This window comes from Salminus brasiliensis, chromosome 16 (assembly GCF_030463535.1).
Source record: "Salminus brasiliensis chromosome 16, fSalBra1.hap2, whole genome shotgun sequence".
In the NCBI taxonomy this organism is placed as follows: Eukaryota; Metazoa; Chordata; class Actinopteri; order Characiformes; family Bryconidae; genus Salminus; species Salminus brasiliensis.
In genome coordinates this window covers 7420479-7435094 of record NC_132893.1, presented here as the reverse complement: position 1 = coordinate 7435094, position 14616 = coordinate 7420479, and the positions used below count along the sequence as shown (strand labels likewise).

At 39.3% G+C, this 14616-nt stretch overlaps 1 protein-coding gene across 2 annotated transcripts; it reads left to right on the top strand.

Annotated features, from left to right (window-relative positions):
* Positions 1 to 4525: 4525 nt before the first annotated feature.
* ash2l (ash2 like, histone lysine methyltransferase complex subunit) lies at positions 4526 to 14214 on the top strand. 2 transcript variants are annotated; one of them, XM_072658394.1, is made up of 17 exons: positions 4526 to 4584; positions 5438 to 5504; positions 5615 to 5760; positions 6370 to 6458; positions 6555 to 6649; positions 6975 to 7070; positions 7189 to 7284; positions 8287 to 8362; positions 8521 to 8538; positions 9331 to 9433; positions 9773 to 9990; positions 10751 to 10918; positions 11111 to 11304; positions 11454 to 11546; positions 12107 to 12205; positions 13316 to 13375; positions 13462 to 14214. In XM_072658394.1, exons 1-17 carry the CDS (start codon positions 4526 to 4528, stop codon positions 13567 to 13569), a joined length of 1785 nt encoding a protein of 594 aa, XP_072514495.1. In that variant the 3' UTR covers positions 13570 to 14214. The 2 variants fall into 2 exon arrangements, with proteins under 2 accessions (XP_072514495.1, XP_072514494.1); XM_072658393.1 differs by having other exon boundaries at positions 8503 to 8538.
* The last annotated feature ends 402 nt before the right edge of the window (positions 14215 to 14616 follow it).

Below are 14616 nucleotides of genomic sequence, written 5' to 3'. Positions count from 1 at the left end.
GTCAGCACCAACCAAAGCACTGGTATTCGTGGAGTGAAGCTTAGCCGGCCCACCAGGACAATTAGCAGATGTCACCAGTGCTGCTGACCCTCCCTGACCTCCCTCTTTGTCCAGAGAGTGGTGGGTTAGGGGCTTTGCCAGCAAGGGGCCAGAAAAGAGGAGTGTGCCCGCAGCTCCCTGGAGTAAAGCACTATTGCACTTCTCTGTAGGAGATGAGGTGTTTTGGAGTCAAACCATAAAATAGATTAACCTTATTAACCTTATTATGTGGGCAATTGATACGCTCTTTTGAAGCTCTGTGTTGAAGCTCAGTTTTTGGACCAATCGCAGCAGTCTAAAGTGACACTGAATAAAATCTGTCCAATTCATGAGTGCTTTCGGGTTGCTTAAGCTGTGACAATGAACCCATTTAACCCTTTGAGACCTACAGTGGTTCTTGAAAGTTTGTGAACCCTTTCTTTTTTTGACTATTTCTGCATATATTTGACCTAAAACTTGATCCTTGAAGTCCTAAAAGTAGATAAGAAGAACCAAATCAAACAAATGAGACTAAAAATATCAGACGTAGTCATTTATTTATTGATTTAATGATCCAATATTACAGATCTGAGAGTGGCAAAAGTATGTAAACCTTTAGGATTAGCTGGTAATTCTAAGGTGAAATTAAAGATGTTTTCAATAGACAATCAGGTGTCTGTGAAGTGTAAAATAGTCATTTTTAATGGCTTCACAAACTTTCAATAGCTACTGAATTATTAAGTAACCACTGGCCTGTTTTTTTAGCTTTATATTTCCATGAAAGCTATACACCACCAGGGTATATGGGTTGTGTTCAGGTCAATTAGACTCGTAGGGCATGGGAAGTATACAGGATTTAAAATCTAACGTTTAAGTTAAAAGGGGAATTCCAGCAAACCTCCCCACTTTCTGCATAAGTAAATGGTTAACGTGTAAACAAAGTTATTCAGAGTTTGCCGTGAAATGCAGCATTTTAGGGAAACTTACCTAGACGGAATGAACAGTGCACAGTGATGGTGACCTCTGAATGTCTGAAAAGCTCCCTCATATAAAGTTATTGCACCAGACGATTATGAAAACTTTACCTGATGCCTGAGACACTGTTGTACCATAGTTTTGACTACCTTTGTACCAAGGTTATGCACCAATTAGGTGCATAGACAGTGAATACAATAACTACAAATAAGAGCATAAACAGTATTGTAGGCCAAATCAGGGGACCGGTGGAATTTAGAGTGTAAACTATACTTTACTGTTAATAAATAAACTATAGTAAATATATGTAGTGTCTTAGAGCTTTATAGTTTAGGTATTAAGCTTGTGTTACTTGAAGGTGTACAGTAGATGGAGGTTAACCAGGTCTGGTGTGCAAATTAAATCATAATACGTGTCGTAAACAGCATCACAGATGTTCTAGAAACAAAGTGTACAGTGCAGGTAATATTATTTAATCATTAATGTTACAAATGGAACTCGAAATAAAAGGGCAACATTTGTGTTGTAGACATTGCGACCCCTAGTTCCTATCACCACCACTGTAGAGACAAGCATCCAGACCTTTTTCTGTCCATCACCGAAGTGATGGAACGAACTTCCCCTGGGTGTCCGAGCGGCAGAGTCGCTTACTGTCTTCAAACACTGACTAAAGACCCAATTTCTTCCAAAAGTACCTAGGCAAAGTGTAGTGAAGAGTATTGTGGTCTTCATACTGACATCTGTATTTAGTAGTATCTAAACTTAGAGGTATCTTTTGGATCCTAGCCAATACAAACTAGCTATGGTTATTTTCGGAGTAAACAGTGAAGCACTTTTGTAAGTCACTCTGAAGAAGACTTTTTGTTTGTAGCTCAACCATAGAAGTACGAGGAATTTTAGGACTGGCCTGCTGAGTTGTACCCTGTTATTATATATTTTGCTATACAGGATAATGTAGCAACATCAATTATAATCTAAAGAGTTTCAGCTCTAATTACACAGCTTTTTGTCCTTTTGACAACCTGTATTTCCACTATTTTGCATTAACTCATCCCTGCAGCTTGTCAGTAGATATTAACTGGCCTAAAGAGTGAAAGTGTGCTTCTCCTTGCATTTGTAACAGACAAGGCACCCTCAGGCATCTCTGAAAGCAAACGGAGGCTAGACCTGCACAATTGCATCCCAGTGAGAGGTTAAGCAGACCTATTTGAAGTCTTCCTTCAGACCAAGTACACAGGGGGTATTTCATTACAGACTACAACACAAACCAAGCTCTCCGAAACCCCCTTCAGCTTTGTCCACACTTCACAGATGGCCAACAATAGATCACAGAGGAAGACACGCAAACAATCATGTACTTTAACAATGTACCCCCCTCTCTTAGCGCTCTCCTGCCTCTGTTTTACATTCGGCAAGCAGGGCAATTCCCTCGTCGGTTGTCTGGCTTCCACGTTGAACGACAGTCTCTGTAATAATTGTCATGTACATTGAAGAGGACAATAGCACTTTTAGTAGTAATAGACGTTTAAACTACGTTTTACAGGTTTACGATGCGTTTTAGGGTCAGTGACATTTGGTCCTGTGCTTCTAAAAGGAGACTAGTAAAGAATCAGCCTTCACTGGTCCTCCACTACATACATTTTTACCAGTTTTGACTGGTTTTGGAATGGGCTTGTGATGTTACTGTTGACTGATTAACTGTGATTTTTACTGCAACTTTTAAATTACAGTGGTCAGACTCTAACCACTTTACATACACTCATCAAAGACATGAATTTCAGTGATTTTGGTGAATTTGGTACACAATTGAATTTTTTGGGGGTTTTCTGAAATCAACACAATCTTAAACATAAAGATTCTACAAAGGGTTCTTTGACTGATGCTATAGAAGAATGTTTTTTGGTTGCATAAAGAGCCGTTCTTGTCAATCAGGTTAGTGTTAAGATCTTTACATCGACTTCTTTAAGCCTTTGAAAGGTTTCTCTCACAATTCTCTTATTTACAAAAAAGGTTCTTTATCTAAGGCACTACCTCTATGGCCCGGGGGTCGCAAGTATGAATCCTGAGCCATGCTTCTGAAGCCAAGCCATGAATCTGAGAGAGCACAATTAAGCGCACTCTTTTCCGGGTGGGTAGATGCCGCTCTTTTCCCTCATCACTTTTAAAGCAATGTTGGCCAGCACAGGTGTCTGCTAGCTGATGTGGTGGAGCTGGGGAACCTGTGCTTTTCTTTGCATGTGCCAGAGGAAACGTGTGTTAACTCCTTACTCTCCTAGTGCATTGCTAGTTCTAGGGGATGCTACGAATGGGTGGGTTAATTGCCAGCACCATAACCAGATGCTTTTGGTAGCCATCAGCAATCTTCTGGCAGAATTCTGGCTGGATATTTGACCTTCTTGGCAGAATTGCTAGAGATCAGTTACATTTGCTAGTTTCTTGGTACATGCCTGATTTTAATATCCACATATTTTGTTGAGGTGAGGTCAGGACTTTGTGATGACCATTCCAAAAAGCTTAATGGCAGCCTGCTTTGTCCAGTTTCAACCATCTATGGTTGATGGTTTAAGGTTACGCTGAAGAGTTCTGAGGTCCTTTTTCTTCATTATTCTGTTTCTTTTGTGCAATGTACCAGTTCAACTGAACAGCCCCAGAGTATGATGCTGCCACCACCATGCTTAACAGTCGGTACGGTATTCTTGGGGACGAATGCCTCACCTTTACTCCATCAAACATTACTAGAGGATAGCTGGTTCGAATCCCGGTCATGCTCTTAGCCTTCGGCAGATGGTACCCCAAGAGAGCACAATTGGCCTTGCTCTCTCTACCCATGGTGGTAGTGCAATGCTGCGACGCATCAGAGCCGGGTACACAGCGCTTTCCTCCCAACATGAGACGTGTGGTGGTCTTCGCTTTCCCAGTGTCGGGAGCATGGCATGTGATGGGAGGAATATGTATTGGTTGGGTAATTGGTGATTCAAAAAAATCATCTTCACCAGGGGTGCCCAAACGTCCTTACTGTAATTAAGTAAATTTGTAGTATCTTTACTTCACTTAGGTATCTCACTTCATACTTTATATTTATACTTACTACATTTAATTTTTTTTATTCCTGTTAACCACATGTTCATGATATCAGAACTGACACCGCCATAGATAACATTATTAACCATCCAATAAATGAACCTGAAAGTAGGAAACTACTCTGCATTTTAATGGTTCCTTTTATTTTTTCTAACTGATATTAAAATGTCGTCTGTATGATTTTGCCGATGCTGCTGCATTTCTGGCATAAACCGGTAATTATACTCAAAGGCATGGTTGTGCTCATCTATGACTCAAAAATATTTGTAAAAACATTTTTAGAAATGCTTTTACTTTTTTTTTAAACGAGAAGTGAGTAATTTTATATCAAAAATGTTATTTTTTTAGCTAAAGTATTTGTACTTTTACTTGAGTATAAGACTCGCCGATAGGGGGCAGTGTAGCAGTCGCGTCTCATCGCGAGATTTCCAGCGTGATTACGTTTTCAAACATGGCTTCCGAGACAGAGGCGGGCGGTGTGTCTGTTGCTGAGGGGGAAGCAGGGGAAGGGTGAGAATCAATGGAAACACGATTCGTTATTTACATTTACTGTGTTTTACATGTCTGAAAAGCATTATTATATGAATATTATGTAAACCGCTTGCTCTGAGGGCTGTGTAGAAAAGCCTGGCTCTGAGTGTTGGTTAGTAAACAGAGGGAGAATGTCGGTAAAGTTCTCGACCGCTTTCTGTGCTCCTTTGATGACTTCTCTGCATACTTTAGCTCGATTTCTGACTGTAATTAAATCCCTTAAAGCATCTTTTATATTCTTTAGTTATGCGAAAATATTTAGAGTTTATTATAAATTTGAGCGTGATTGGCATTTCAGAATTGGCGTGTTTTGGCGTTGTTTTCATTCTCACTGTTAATCTGATATTAAAAATTCATGGTTTGCAGTAAAGAGAAGCCAAGCAGCTCTCTCTTATTGACCCATAATAAACGAGGCAGCTGAAAAGACAGTCTGGCCTGGTCAGGCAGGTTAAGATGATTGACCAGTTTAGCTACTGGCCAGTATAGCCTATGTTTGATGGTTTAGGCCTACCAGCATGATCAACCTGACAAAGCTAGTCAACCAGTATGGCCAAGCTTTTCTGACCATGCTGATTGACCTGGCATGACTAAAATTGGTATAGCCAAATGGGTCAACCTGCTTTAATAAACTAGTCAATGTGTGACTAGCCTGATGACCAGCTTGGGCAAGTTGATGCTGAAAGACCTATTTGTGAAGTAAAGCTAACTTTAATGTCATATAGCCTGTTCTATAGCTTGCTGCATGTCACATAGCCATTGTTCACTTGTTAGTTTATTCAATGTGAAATGTGGTGAGCTCTTAGTTGTTGTGACTGACTTTATCTCTGTGCAGAGATGCACCATTTGGAGACCTAACGGCAAATATGGAAACAGAATCTGCCAACAGCAAGGAGGCTATGGTAGGTCCACAGACTGCTTGAAGAAATTCAGATTTACAAAAGGTAAATTGGTAACACCACACCTGTCCATAAAGCGTTTTTTTGTAACATCCTCTCAACTTGAACCTCAGGATGCGACCGGTGAGGGTCCCGAGGCCGCAGATGCGCAAACGGGCTCAGGAGACGAGGAGAGCGGCCGGCAGCTGGGCGAGGTGGAGCTGCAGTGTGCGTTGTGCATGAAGTGGTTCACCGCTGACACCTTCAGCATTGATACTGCGTGAGATTCCACCCACACAATATTTCTCAAAGATTTTGTCTGTTTTTTTCAGTGAAGCTGAGCTTAATGTTTTTTTTTTTTAAAAAAGGTATGCAATATACTTTTTTATATATGCAATATATTTATACATTTTTCACTGGATGGATATATATAGATAGATAGATATAGATATAGCTTTTTGGCTCTTGATTTGAATAAACAGCTGTAACATCAGAAATCATCAGTGATGTTTCCATATAACGGTAAACTCACAGATTGTAAAAATGGCTTACTTTATCAGAGATGTCGGTCAGGCTCAAGTAAGTGACCCATATTTGCCTTTAGACATCACACACTAAACAATAACGTCATGTGGTTTTACCTCAGATTCTGATGTTTTAATGTGTGTCATATTAATATTTCATAACCTAACAATGTGAATGCCCAAAAGCCTAATATCACCTTATGCCATGCTTATAGTATTGGGATTTATCCAAAATCCATGTCAGCAATGTTCTCTTTTAACTGTCTCTCCAATGAGCCCCCATTGTATTTGGTGCAATACAAATGGATGTATGGAGTTGCTGGTTTGCCTGAATTTGTATGTTCTTCCTTTTCTTTTCTGCATAGAACTTGCCTTCCATTCATGACCAATTATGTGTTCCACTGCAACGTGTGTCATCACAGTGGAAATACGTACTTTTTAAGGAAACAAGCAAGTGAGTGTGTTTTTGGCTGGGTTTCAGCAGGGTTGTTGTGTTCTTCTAAAGAGCAATCCTTTAAATGTATGTCCTGATTTTGGGAATCTTCCTTAGACTTGAAAGAGATGTGCCTCACAGCATTGGCTAATCTGACGTGGAGGTCAAGGACCCAAGAGGAGCACCCCAAGACCATGTTTTCTAAAGACAAGGTAAACCTGTAAAGCACCACTGTTTTAGCATTTAGCCTCAAAATCACGTTGATTCTCCACTGACTGTATTAGGGAGCATAGTGTCTGGATCTTTCATATTCTGGGCTTGAATGTTGTTAACTGCAGTGTGTAAGATTGAAATAGTGGGCAGGACAATGCTTGTGAGAACTGTGTGATGCTGCATAACCATATATTTGATATTGAGGTAAAATAATAATAAAAAAAAACTATAATAATACTCTATGGCCTCAGTCCACAAGCTTCTTTCACTTACAGTGTCAGTTCTTCCCGACTGTTGGTATAATTTTTGTTGTCTGTTTTTCAGGACATAATACCCTTCATTGATAAATACTGGGAGTGCATGACGACTCGCCAGAGACCAGGAAAGCTGACCTGGCCGAACAACATAGTGAAAACCATGGTAAATAGACAGAATGCTTAAATTCTTGTGATTGATTGGTTGATTGATTTATTTATGGGGCACTGAGCAAGTTCTCTGAGATTCCTTTTACCATGGGAGTGCTTTGGTGTGATTTCAGAGTAAAGAGAGGGATGTATTCTTAGTGAAGGAGCACCCTGACCCTGGCAGTAAAGATCCTGAGGAGGAATACCCCAAGTTTGGTCTCCTTGATCAGGTACTGTTTCTTATAGCCTTTGAGTTTGTTTACACCATGATTTGTGTCTTACACTAGATTGTATCTGGAAACACCTTTCATCATTTCTTTTTGACTTCACTTACTAATGCGTCCCCAGAATTGTACATTTCTGCTTCAAAAACACCACGTCATTTCTCTCCTTAAAAAAAAAGACAAAATGAACCTGTTAGAAATGGCAAAATCAACAATCTGGTACATTTTTAAAAAGTAGGAATGCACTGGCGAGGACAGCAAAACAAAAAAGGCCTTTAAAGACTTTTTTGTTTTGCTGAATTGCTGTTAATTGCTGAATTCTTTGCTGGGTAAAGAAAAAACACATTACAACAGCTATTCAGGTCTAGAACACTCTTGTTCTAGAGATATATCATATCATTATCCTAATCTACAATCACGAGACATCATGAGGGTTTACCTTAAGATGCAAACCACCGGAAACATTTATGAACAGAAAGACCAGGTTAGACTAAAAGCCATTTAGAAAAGCCTGATCAGTTCTGGAAAAAGATTCTTTGGACAGATTAAACCAAGATTAACCAAGATTACCAGAATGATGGAAAGAGAAGTGTATAGCATGAAACATGCCACGATATGTCAAACATGGTGGAGGCACCATTAAGGCATAGGCATGTATGTTTGCCAATGGGGATTGCACACTGAACTGGGTATATTAATGCCACTACTGAAAGAAGTAGCAGAATTAATCCTGAAGTGTGTAGACCTATAATTTACTAAAACAACCCAAGAGCTAGTTGATGCAAAATAATGGAATGTACTTGAGTGGCAGAGTGTGTCACCTGACCTCAGCCTAACTGACCATGCTTTTAATGAAGACATGGGTTCAGGCAGTAATTGACTAAGTATTAAAAATAATCGTTATCATAATTGTTAGTTTGTACGATTACTTTTGAGCCTGTGAAAGTTTTGTTTTTAAAATGTGTTCGTGAAACTGCACAGTTCACCTCTTTGTCTTGTCTGTTTCAGGACTTGGCCAATATTGGACCCTCATATGACAACCAAAAGCAAACTACTACCGTCACAGCTGCTGGCAATCTTAATGGTAAGACAGATTTTCTCATATTGGGAAACTGATGTTGAATATTAGCATACAAACAAAATGTTCTTGTTGGGCACTGTATACACGTTGCCTTTGTTCTGAGTGTTCTAATGCATTTTGTTGTTGAGGGCATCCCTTAACAGCTCTACATTATATTCCAGGTGGATCGTCATTTACAGGTGAATATGTAGCCCAGTGTCTGTGATTAAACTCAAGGCTGCTGTCTTGTTCTTCTTTAACCCTTCTGCTCTCTGGCTTTTGTTTTCGTTATCTGAAGCTTTGCATTATGGTTCGTCCTAAAGTTTGTTTGGCTTGCTCCTTCTGGACGTTACTGTCTCCAGCCGTCAATCTGATGTGTCCACTAATTCCTGCTTTATTTGTGCTTGCTCGTGTCTTCTTTGCTGCGCATAAAAATCAAATGGAAATCCAAATGACTTGTGCTTTGGGATGAGGGTTAAGCAGAATTTTGTGGCAATAGGATGCAAGCAAAGCCCTGCTCATTCCTCACTTCTTGGTGCTAGCTGCTGAATGCTGAAGTGTTTGTTATAGACTCTGTTGCTAAGTGTTTTGATTTCAGTAAAATTAGAGTTTATTGTAGCTTATTGTAGCAAGACTAATGTAGTTCAGTGATTGTGTCCCGGACTTTGGCCCTGGTTTTAGTTCCTCAAAAGCAAATGTTGTAGCACGCTGTTCCATTGGATGCTAAAGCTAATATAGCATTTTTTTTGGACATGTTCCCTACTATTTGATTTTTAATAAATTATGCTAACATTATGGTGCTTTTGTGGAACTGGATCCTGAATGTTTTTCTTTTATGTGACACCATTATATAAATACATATTTTTATAATAAAACTTTTTATAGATATTTGGAATCCAGTGTTGACTTTAGGTTAATGCTGCTGCAAAGAGACATTTAGGTAATAAAAGTTTTTAGTGACAAGTGATGAGTTGCTACTGCCTCCACCACAGGTGGCCTTCCACCACCTGGCACAGGGAAAGGCAGAGGGGCCAAACGCAAGCAGCAGCAGCAGCAGGACGGAGCCACTGCAGGAACAGCCAAAAGGACCCGAAGGTGCAGCCACACAGTCATCTGTTAAAGCAGTTTAAAATAGTATCTCAGAATCATTTTGACGCTTCACTGACTAATGAGAATAGAGTCTCTGTCATCGCTACTTCTGGCTCGGCACTCTGCCTAATACCCTATAGAACTCTGGTGAAGCAGACAGGATTTTTATTTCTTTTTTGTAAAATCCTGTAAAATTACTCTACCACCTTAGTCCATATGCTTCTTTCACTTTCAGTGATGGGCCAAAGCACAAATTATGCCTCGTAATTATTATGCGTAATGCTGCTTTAAGGAGGATATGTGTTGTCTGTTGCAGTGATCTGAGCTTGCACTTTGTTTCCACAGCGACCCTCTGTTCTCGGCCCAGCGCCTGCCTCCTCACGGCTACCCCCTGGAGCACCCCTTCAACAAGGATGGTTATCGTTACATCCTGGCTGAGCCGGACCCCCATGCGCCTGATCCGGAGAAGCTGGAGTTGGACTGCTGGGCTGGAAAGCCCATTCCTGGAGACTTGTACAGAGCATGTTTGTATGAGAGAGTGCTGCTAGCCCTGCATGACCGAGGTACATGCAGCCCTGCACTCTGTACTCTAATTCCGCTCACTTGTCAAATGCAAAGATAAATGTGTGTTCATTTCACTGAAATGTTCCACTCATTTGGAAAATTTAATTTTAAAGAATAGGATTGCTCATTTTTCACTGATCATGTCATTAGTACAGAAGCCTAACCCACACAGGGCTCACAAGTGGTGTTGACATTTAAGTGTTGGCTGTGTAACTGGTAGATCCATGGCTAGGAGTCCCAGAAAGTGCATCCTACCCATCCCCATCTATGTGCTAGTCAGTAAAGGGGGCTGTTAGCTGATGTTAGAGATTTGGCAGTTGGCATTCACCTCCAAGCGTGTTCAGCTGTCCAGTGCACATGCTAGCCACTGGTAGCATTGCGTGGTAGTAGGTGGAAATTGAAACGTCTCTGGTAATACAGTGTGTAAAACATTTAAATAAGTCATTGTAGCATTTTGTGAAAAGATCAAACCTCAGAAAACAATTTGTGGTGGTTTTGTTGTTTGGGCCCTACGTCCCCTTCAATATGACAGTGCCTTGCCAGATCATTGAATGTGCTGATTAGAACTCTGTGGGAGCTCTTTAAATACCTCTGTATTTGAAAATGAGAGTACAAACTTCAGTGTCTGACAATCTGACCTCCAGTTTGTCAAGTAGCTCTAACAATAATAGAGTAATTAAGGTATGTTTCTGGCCTTAATGATGTCCTTCTTTTTTATTTATTAATGAATGGCTCTGTTCTTCCTGTTGTTTCTTGAAGCGCCCCAGCTGAAGATCTCTGACGACCGCCTCACAGTGACCGGAGAAAAGGGCTACTCAATGGTGCGGGCCTCTCATGGAGTGAGAAAGGGATCCTGGTATTTCGAAGTGTCCATAGACGAAATGCCCCCCGACACGGCAGCCCGACTTGGCTGGTCCCAGCCTTTAGGTCAGGTTATACTTCAATACTTAATCTGAATAATAAATCAATGCTATTGTTGCTAGTAATATGTAAACAAGACAATACCATTATATTCCTACTAGGACTCATTTGTTGTTTAGCACAATAGAGTCTCTATTGGAAGTATTTTTAGTTGAAATAGAGTTTGTGCTTGTAAAGTGACTTGCTGCTGTGTTACAGGTAACCTTCAGGCTCCGTTGGGCTACGATAAGTTCAGCTACTCCTGGCGCAGTAAAAAAGGCACTCGCTTCCATCAGTCTATCGGGAAGCACTACTCTGATAGCTATGGGCAAGGAGACATTCTGGGCTTCTTCATTGAGCTTCCGGATGGTACAGAGATTGCAAAGGCCTTGCCGGATACATACAAGGACAAAGTATGAGCTAGCTTTATTTGTCTTGTGCCACTCATTTTAGATGTTCTTATAAAATGAAACGTTTTATATATGAAACCTCTGCTAATACTTTCATAAGCATCCCTTTTTGTGTGGTCCGATATGATTGTGTGAATTGCTAATTCTTTCAGGCACTGATCAAATTTAAAAGCTACCTCTACTTTGAAGAGAAAGATTATGTGGACAAGGCAGAGAAGAGCTTAAAGCCAGTTGGTAACAGTCAAGTAAGTATTGTGTAAATCTTTTTTGTAGGGTAGGGAAGTTGTAATACCAGAATTGAAGAATTGAACACGATACTCAATACTAAAGTCTGTGAATGTGCAGAGATTTTGTATGCATGATGATACCGGAATCTTCGTTGTCAGCATTGGGCAGGTGTTTTAGATTTGTCCAAGGTTTTAAGCGCTGGTTTAATTTTAAAATTCATTCTGGAAGAGCAGGGCGTTTAAGTGACACGCAGACAGAATGTCCATATTTGTGTTAATTCTTCAGTGCCAATTTCTGCAACATAAATCGCACAGTGTTGCATTCCTAACATATATTATGCACTTATTATTCTTAAAAATAATATAAAAAAAGCTATAATACACAAAAAATATGTATTAATTTGTCAATGATTAATATTTAGTATTGTAAAATTCTACTTTTATTGTACTTTTTTATATTATAGTATTCAGTTGTTTCAAATTGTAGTATTGAAAACATGTTAAGCTAATTCTGCAGCTCCAGACCTTGTAAGTTGTATTCATAAGGTATTGTTTTTTTTTTTTAATACGTTGCCTAGATGATTTTCTACAAGAACGGAGTGAACCAGGGCATGGCTTATGACAACCTATTTGAGGGCATGTATTTCCCTGCCATATCCCTCTACAAAAGCTGCACGGTATGCTACTTATCCTGTTACTCATTCATCTAACAAGGTTACTGCTGTTTATTTCGGTGAGGCAGCAGCATTACATGATTCCTCAAATTTAGGAAACAACTCCATGTCAGTGTTGAGCAAATACACAAGATGGCACTATTTTCAGTTTTGTCCAACTTCCACATAAGAATGATTTGTTCAGCTGCTAAATTCAAACGACAGGTTAAATCTTTGCAATCACACATTTATTTTATATAAATTATATTATAAAGATTGTATGATTAAATTAATTATGTGGGGGAGGCTTAAATCGAGTTCATCAAGCGTTCAAGAGCCTCTGAATGTTTTTTTCTTTAAACAGGCATGTGTAGATATTCATTAGGTTGTATCAGTAAATTAATACATTAACTGTATTGTCATTGGTTTAATCAGAGATCAACTTGAATGCATAAGCAAAATCTTTATATATATATATATATATATATATATATATATATATATATATATATATATATATATATATATATATATATATGAGTTGTACTGTCTGAAGCATCTGAATCGGGTCTGTGTGATTCGAGCTGCAATATGTCAGCAGGGCGTAACTGATCCTTAGATAGTTTTGCTCTGGCTTAAGATGTGGACAATTATTCATATTGTTTTGTTCTGTGTGAATACAGCAGGTCTGAGATGCAATGAAAAATATGAGCAAAGGAAAGATTTCACAAGTAAAATATAGAAATAATCTAGATTCTGCTCCATTTGTAGAGAACTATTTAGATTGATTATTATTATTATTATTATTATTATTATTATTATTTAGATTCAATTTGTCATACTGACTGTGACTTGAGTACATGTGGCTTCTGAAATTCAAATTCAAGTTTTCATTCAAATGATTAGTTATAATTTGTACTACAAATATTTGCATTAAATTAAACAAGAAATTAAAATATAAGCATAGTTTATATAAATATAAGCATGGTTTTAGGCTTACTTTTGGGCATACTTTCTGCAAGTACTTATGTCCAGTATCTTTTGTAAAAATAGGGGTGAATATAAACCACTGACCTCCAGTGTATATTTTTAAAATATGTTTAGATTTCATGTTCAGCTTGCTTCTCTTCACAGGTGTCTGTTAATTTTGGACCACATTTCAAATACCCTCCAAAGGACGTAAAGTATCAGCCAGTGAGTACTAGGCTCTTCAGAGTGACACATTCTACGACCACTGCTTGTCCTAAAAGTTCATCCTAATGTGTGTTGTCTGTTTTTAGATTAGCGACATGGGCTGGGGTGCTGTGATTGAGCACACGCTGGCGGACATGCTTTACCACGTGGAGACGGATGTGGACGGCCGGCGCAGTCCTCCGTGGGAAGGTTAATGCAGCTCTCATGCCGTCTTCAAACGCAGCTTCAGTGTGATGCCAAACCCCCATTGCTTTGGAGCTACTTTACAACCACAACCACAGCACACATGCCGCTTGTTCATGCAGCCCGTGGTTCGTTGCAACAATTTCATATCCAGTGATGTAAGTCTGTTTTATCTGCGGTTTTCATAGAGGAGTAAAACTGAGATTCAGAGAATTTTCAGGCGTGTGGCCTCATTGCTTCTTGTTCAACGCAGACAGTATCTATGTAGACACACGTGTTTGGAACTGTATTGTTAATGGTTGAACCAGTCTGAGTCAAGAAATTCTACATGCAACACACATTGAGTGTTGCAGTAAACTACACAAAGTTTCTGTGCCATTATTACACACATGTTTTGCGCCTACAGTTGGGTTTAGAATAGTATAAAACCAACTACAACAGTGCTTGTCAAATGTGCACCAGAAACTGTAGCCTATAGATGGGGTTTCCTTTCAGGTTTTTTTTTTTTTCTGTCCTATCTTGTTCCTTGCATTTTGTTAGGTTGTCTTACTTGCGTCAGTTGTTCTTTTAGATGTAAAATATAATTAATTTTGATGTTTCCATATTCTTAAGCCTTGTTTTTTGTTTATTTTTTTTTACAGAAGCTTGTTTTAATAAAGTTAATCAAAAATGAAAACTGTGGTACGTAATTTATAAAGCTTAAATTTGATTCAGCTGACTGTTCTTAATTACAACTAGTGACATGACTCAGGCCTGATTTTATGTTTTTTTTGTTTGTTTTGTTTTTTTTAATTTCAGATTATCCCCCCCGCCCTTCTCTCCCAATTTAGTACTGCAAATTAACCCGCCCGTTCGAAACTGCCCCTAGCACCAGCATTGCTCCCGACACTAGGAGGTTAAATCCAGCCACCACTTCTTTTCAAACTGTAGCCGATTCTGCATACTGGAAAGTATCGGGTCCCCGGCTCCACCGCACCAGCTAACAGACTCATGTATCGGATAACGTTGCTTTAAGAGGCCAATCGATAACATTCCCTTCATTTTCAGCAAGATCAGGA

Excerpts from the sequence above, each read along its gene's own strand:
- ash2l (XM_072658393.1), top strand. The coding sequence starts at position 4,526 with ATGGCTTCCGAGACAGAGGCGGGCGGTGTGTCTGTTGCTGAGGGGGAA. Across the intron at positions 11,305-11,453 it reads CGGATACATACAAGGACAAA|GCACTGATCAAATTTAAAAG; the intron begins GTATGAGCTAGC and ends TAATTCTTTCAG. Across the intron at positions 13,376-13,461 it reads AGGACGTAAAGTATCAGCCA|ATTAGCGACATGGGCTGGGG; the intron begins GTGAGTACTAGG and ends GTCTGTTTTTAG.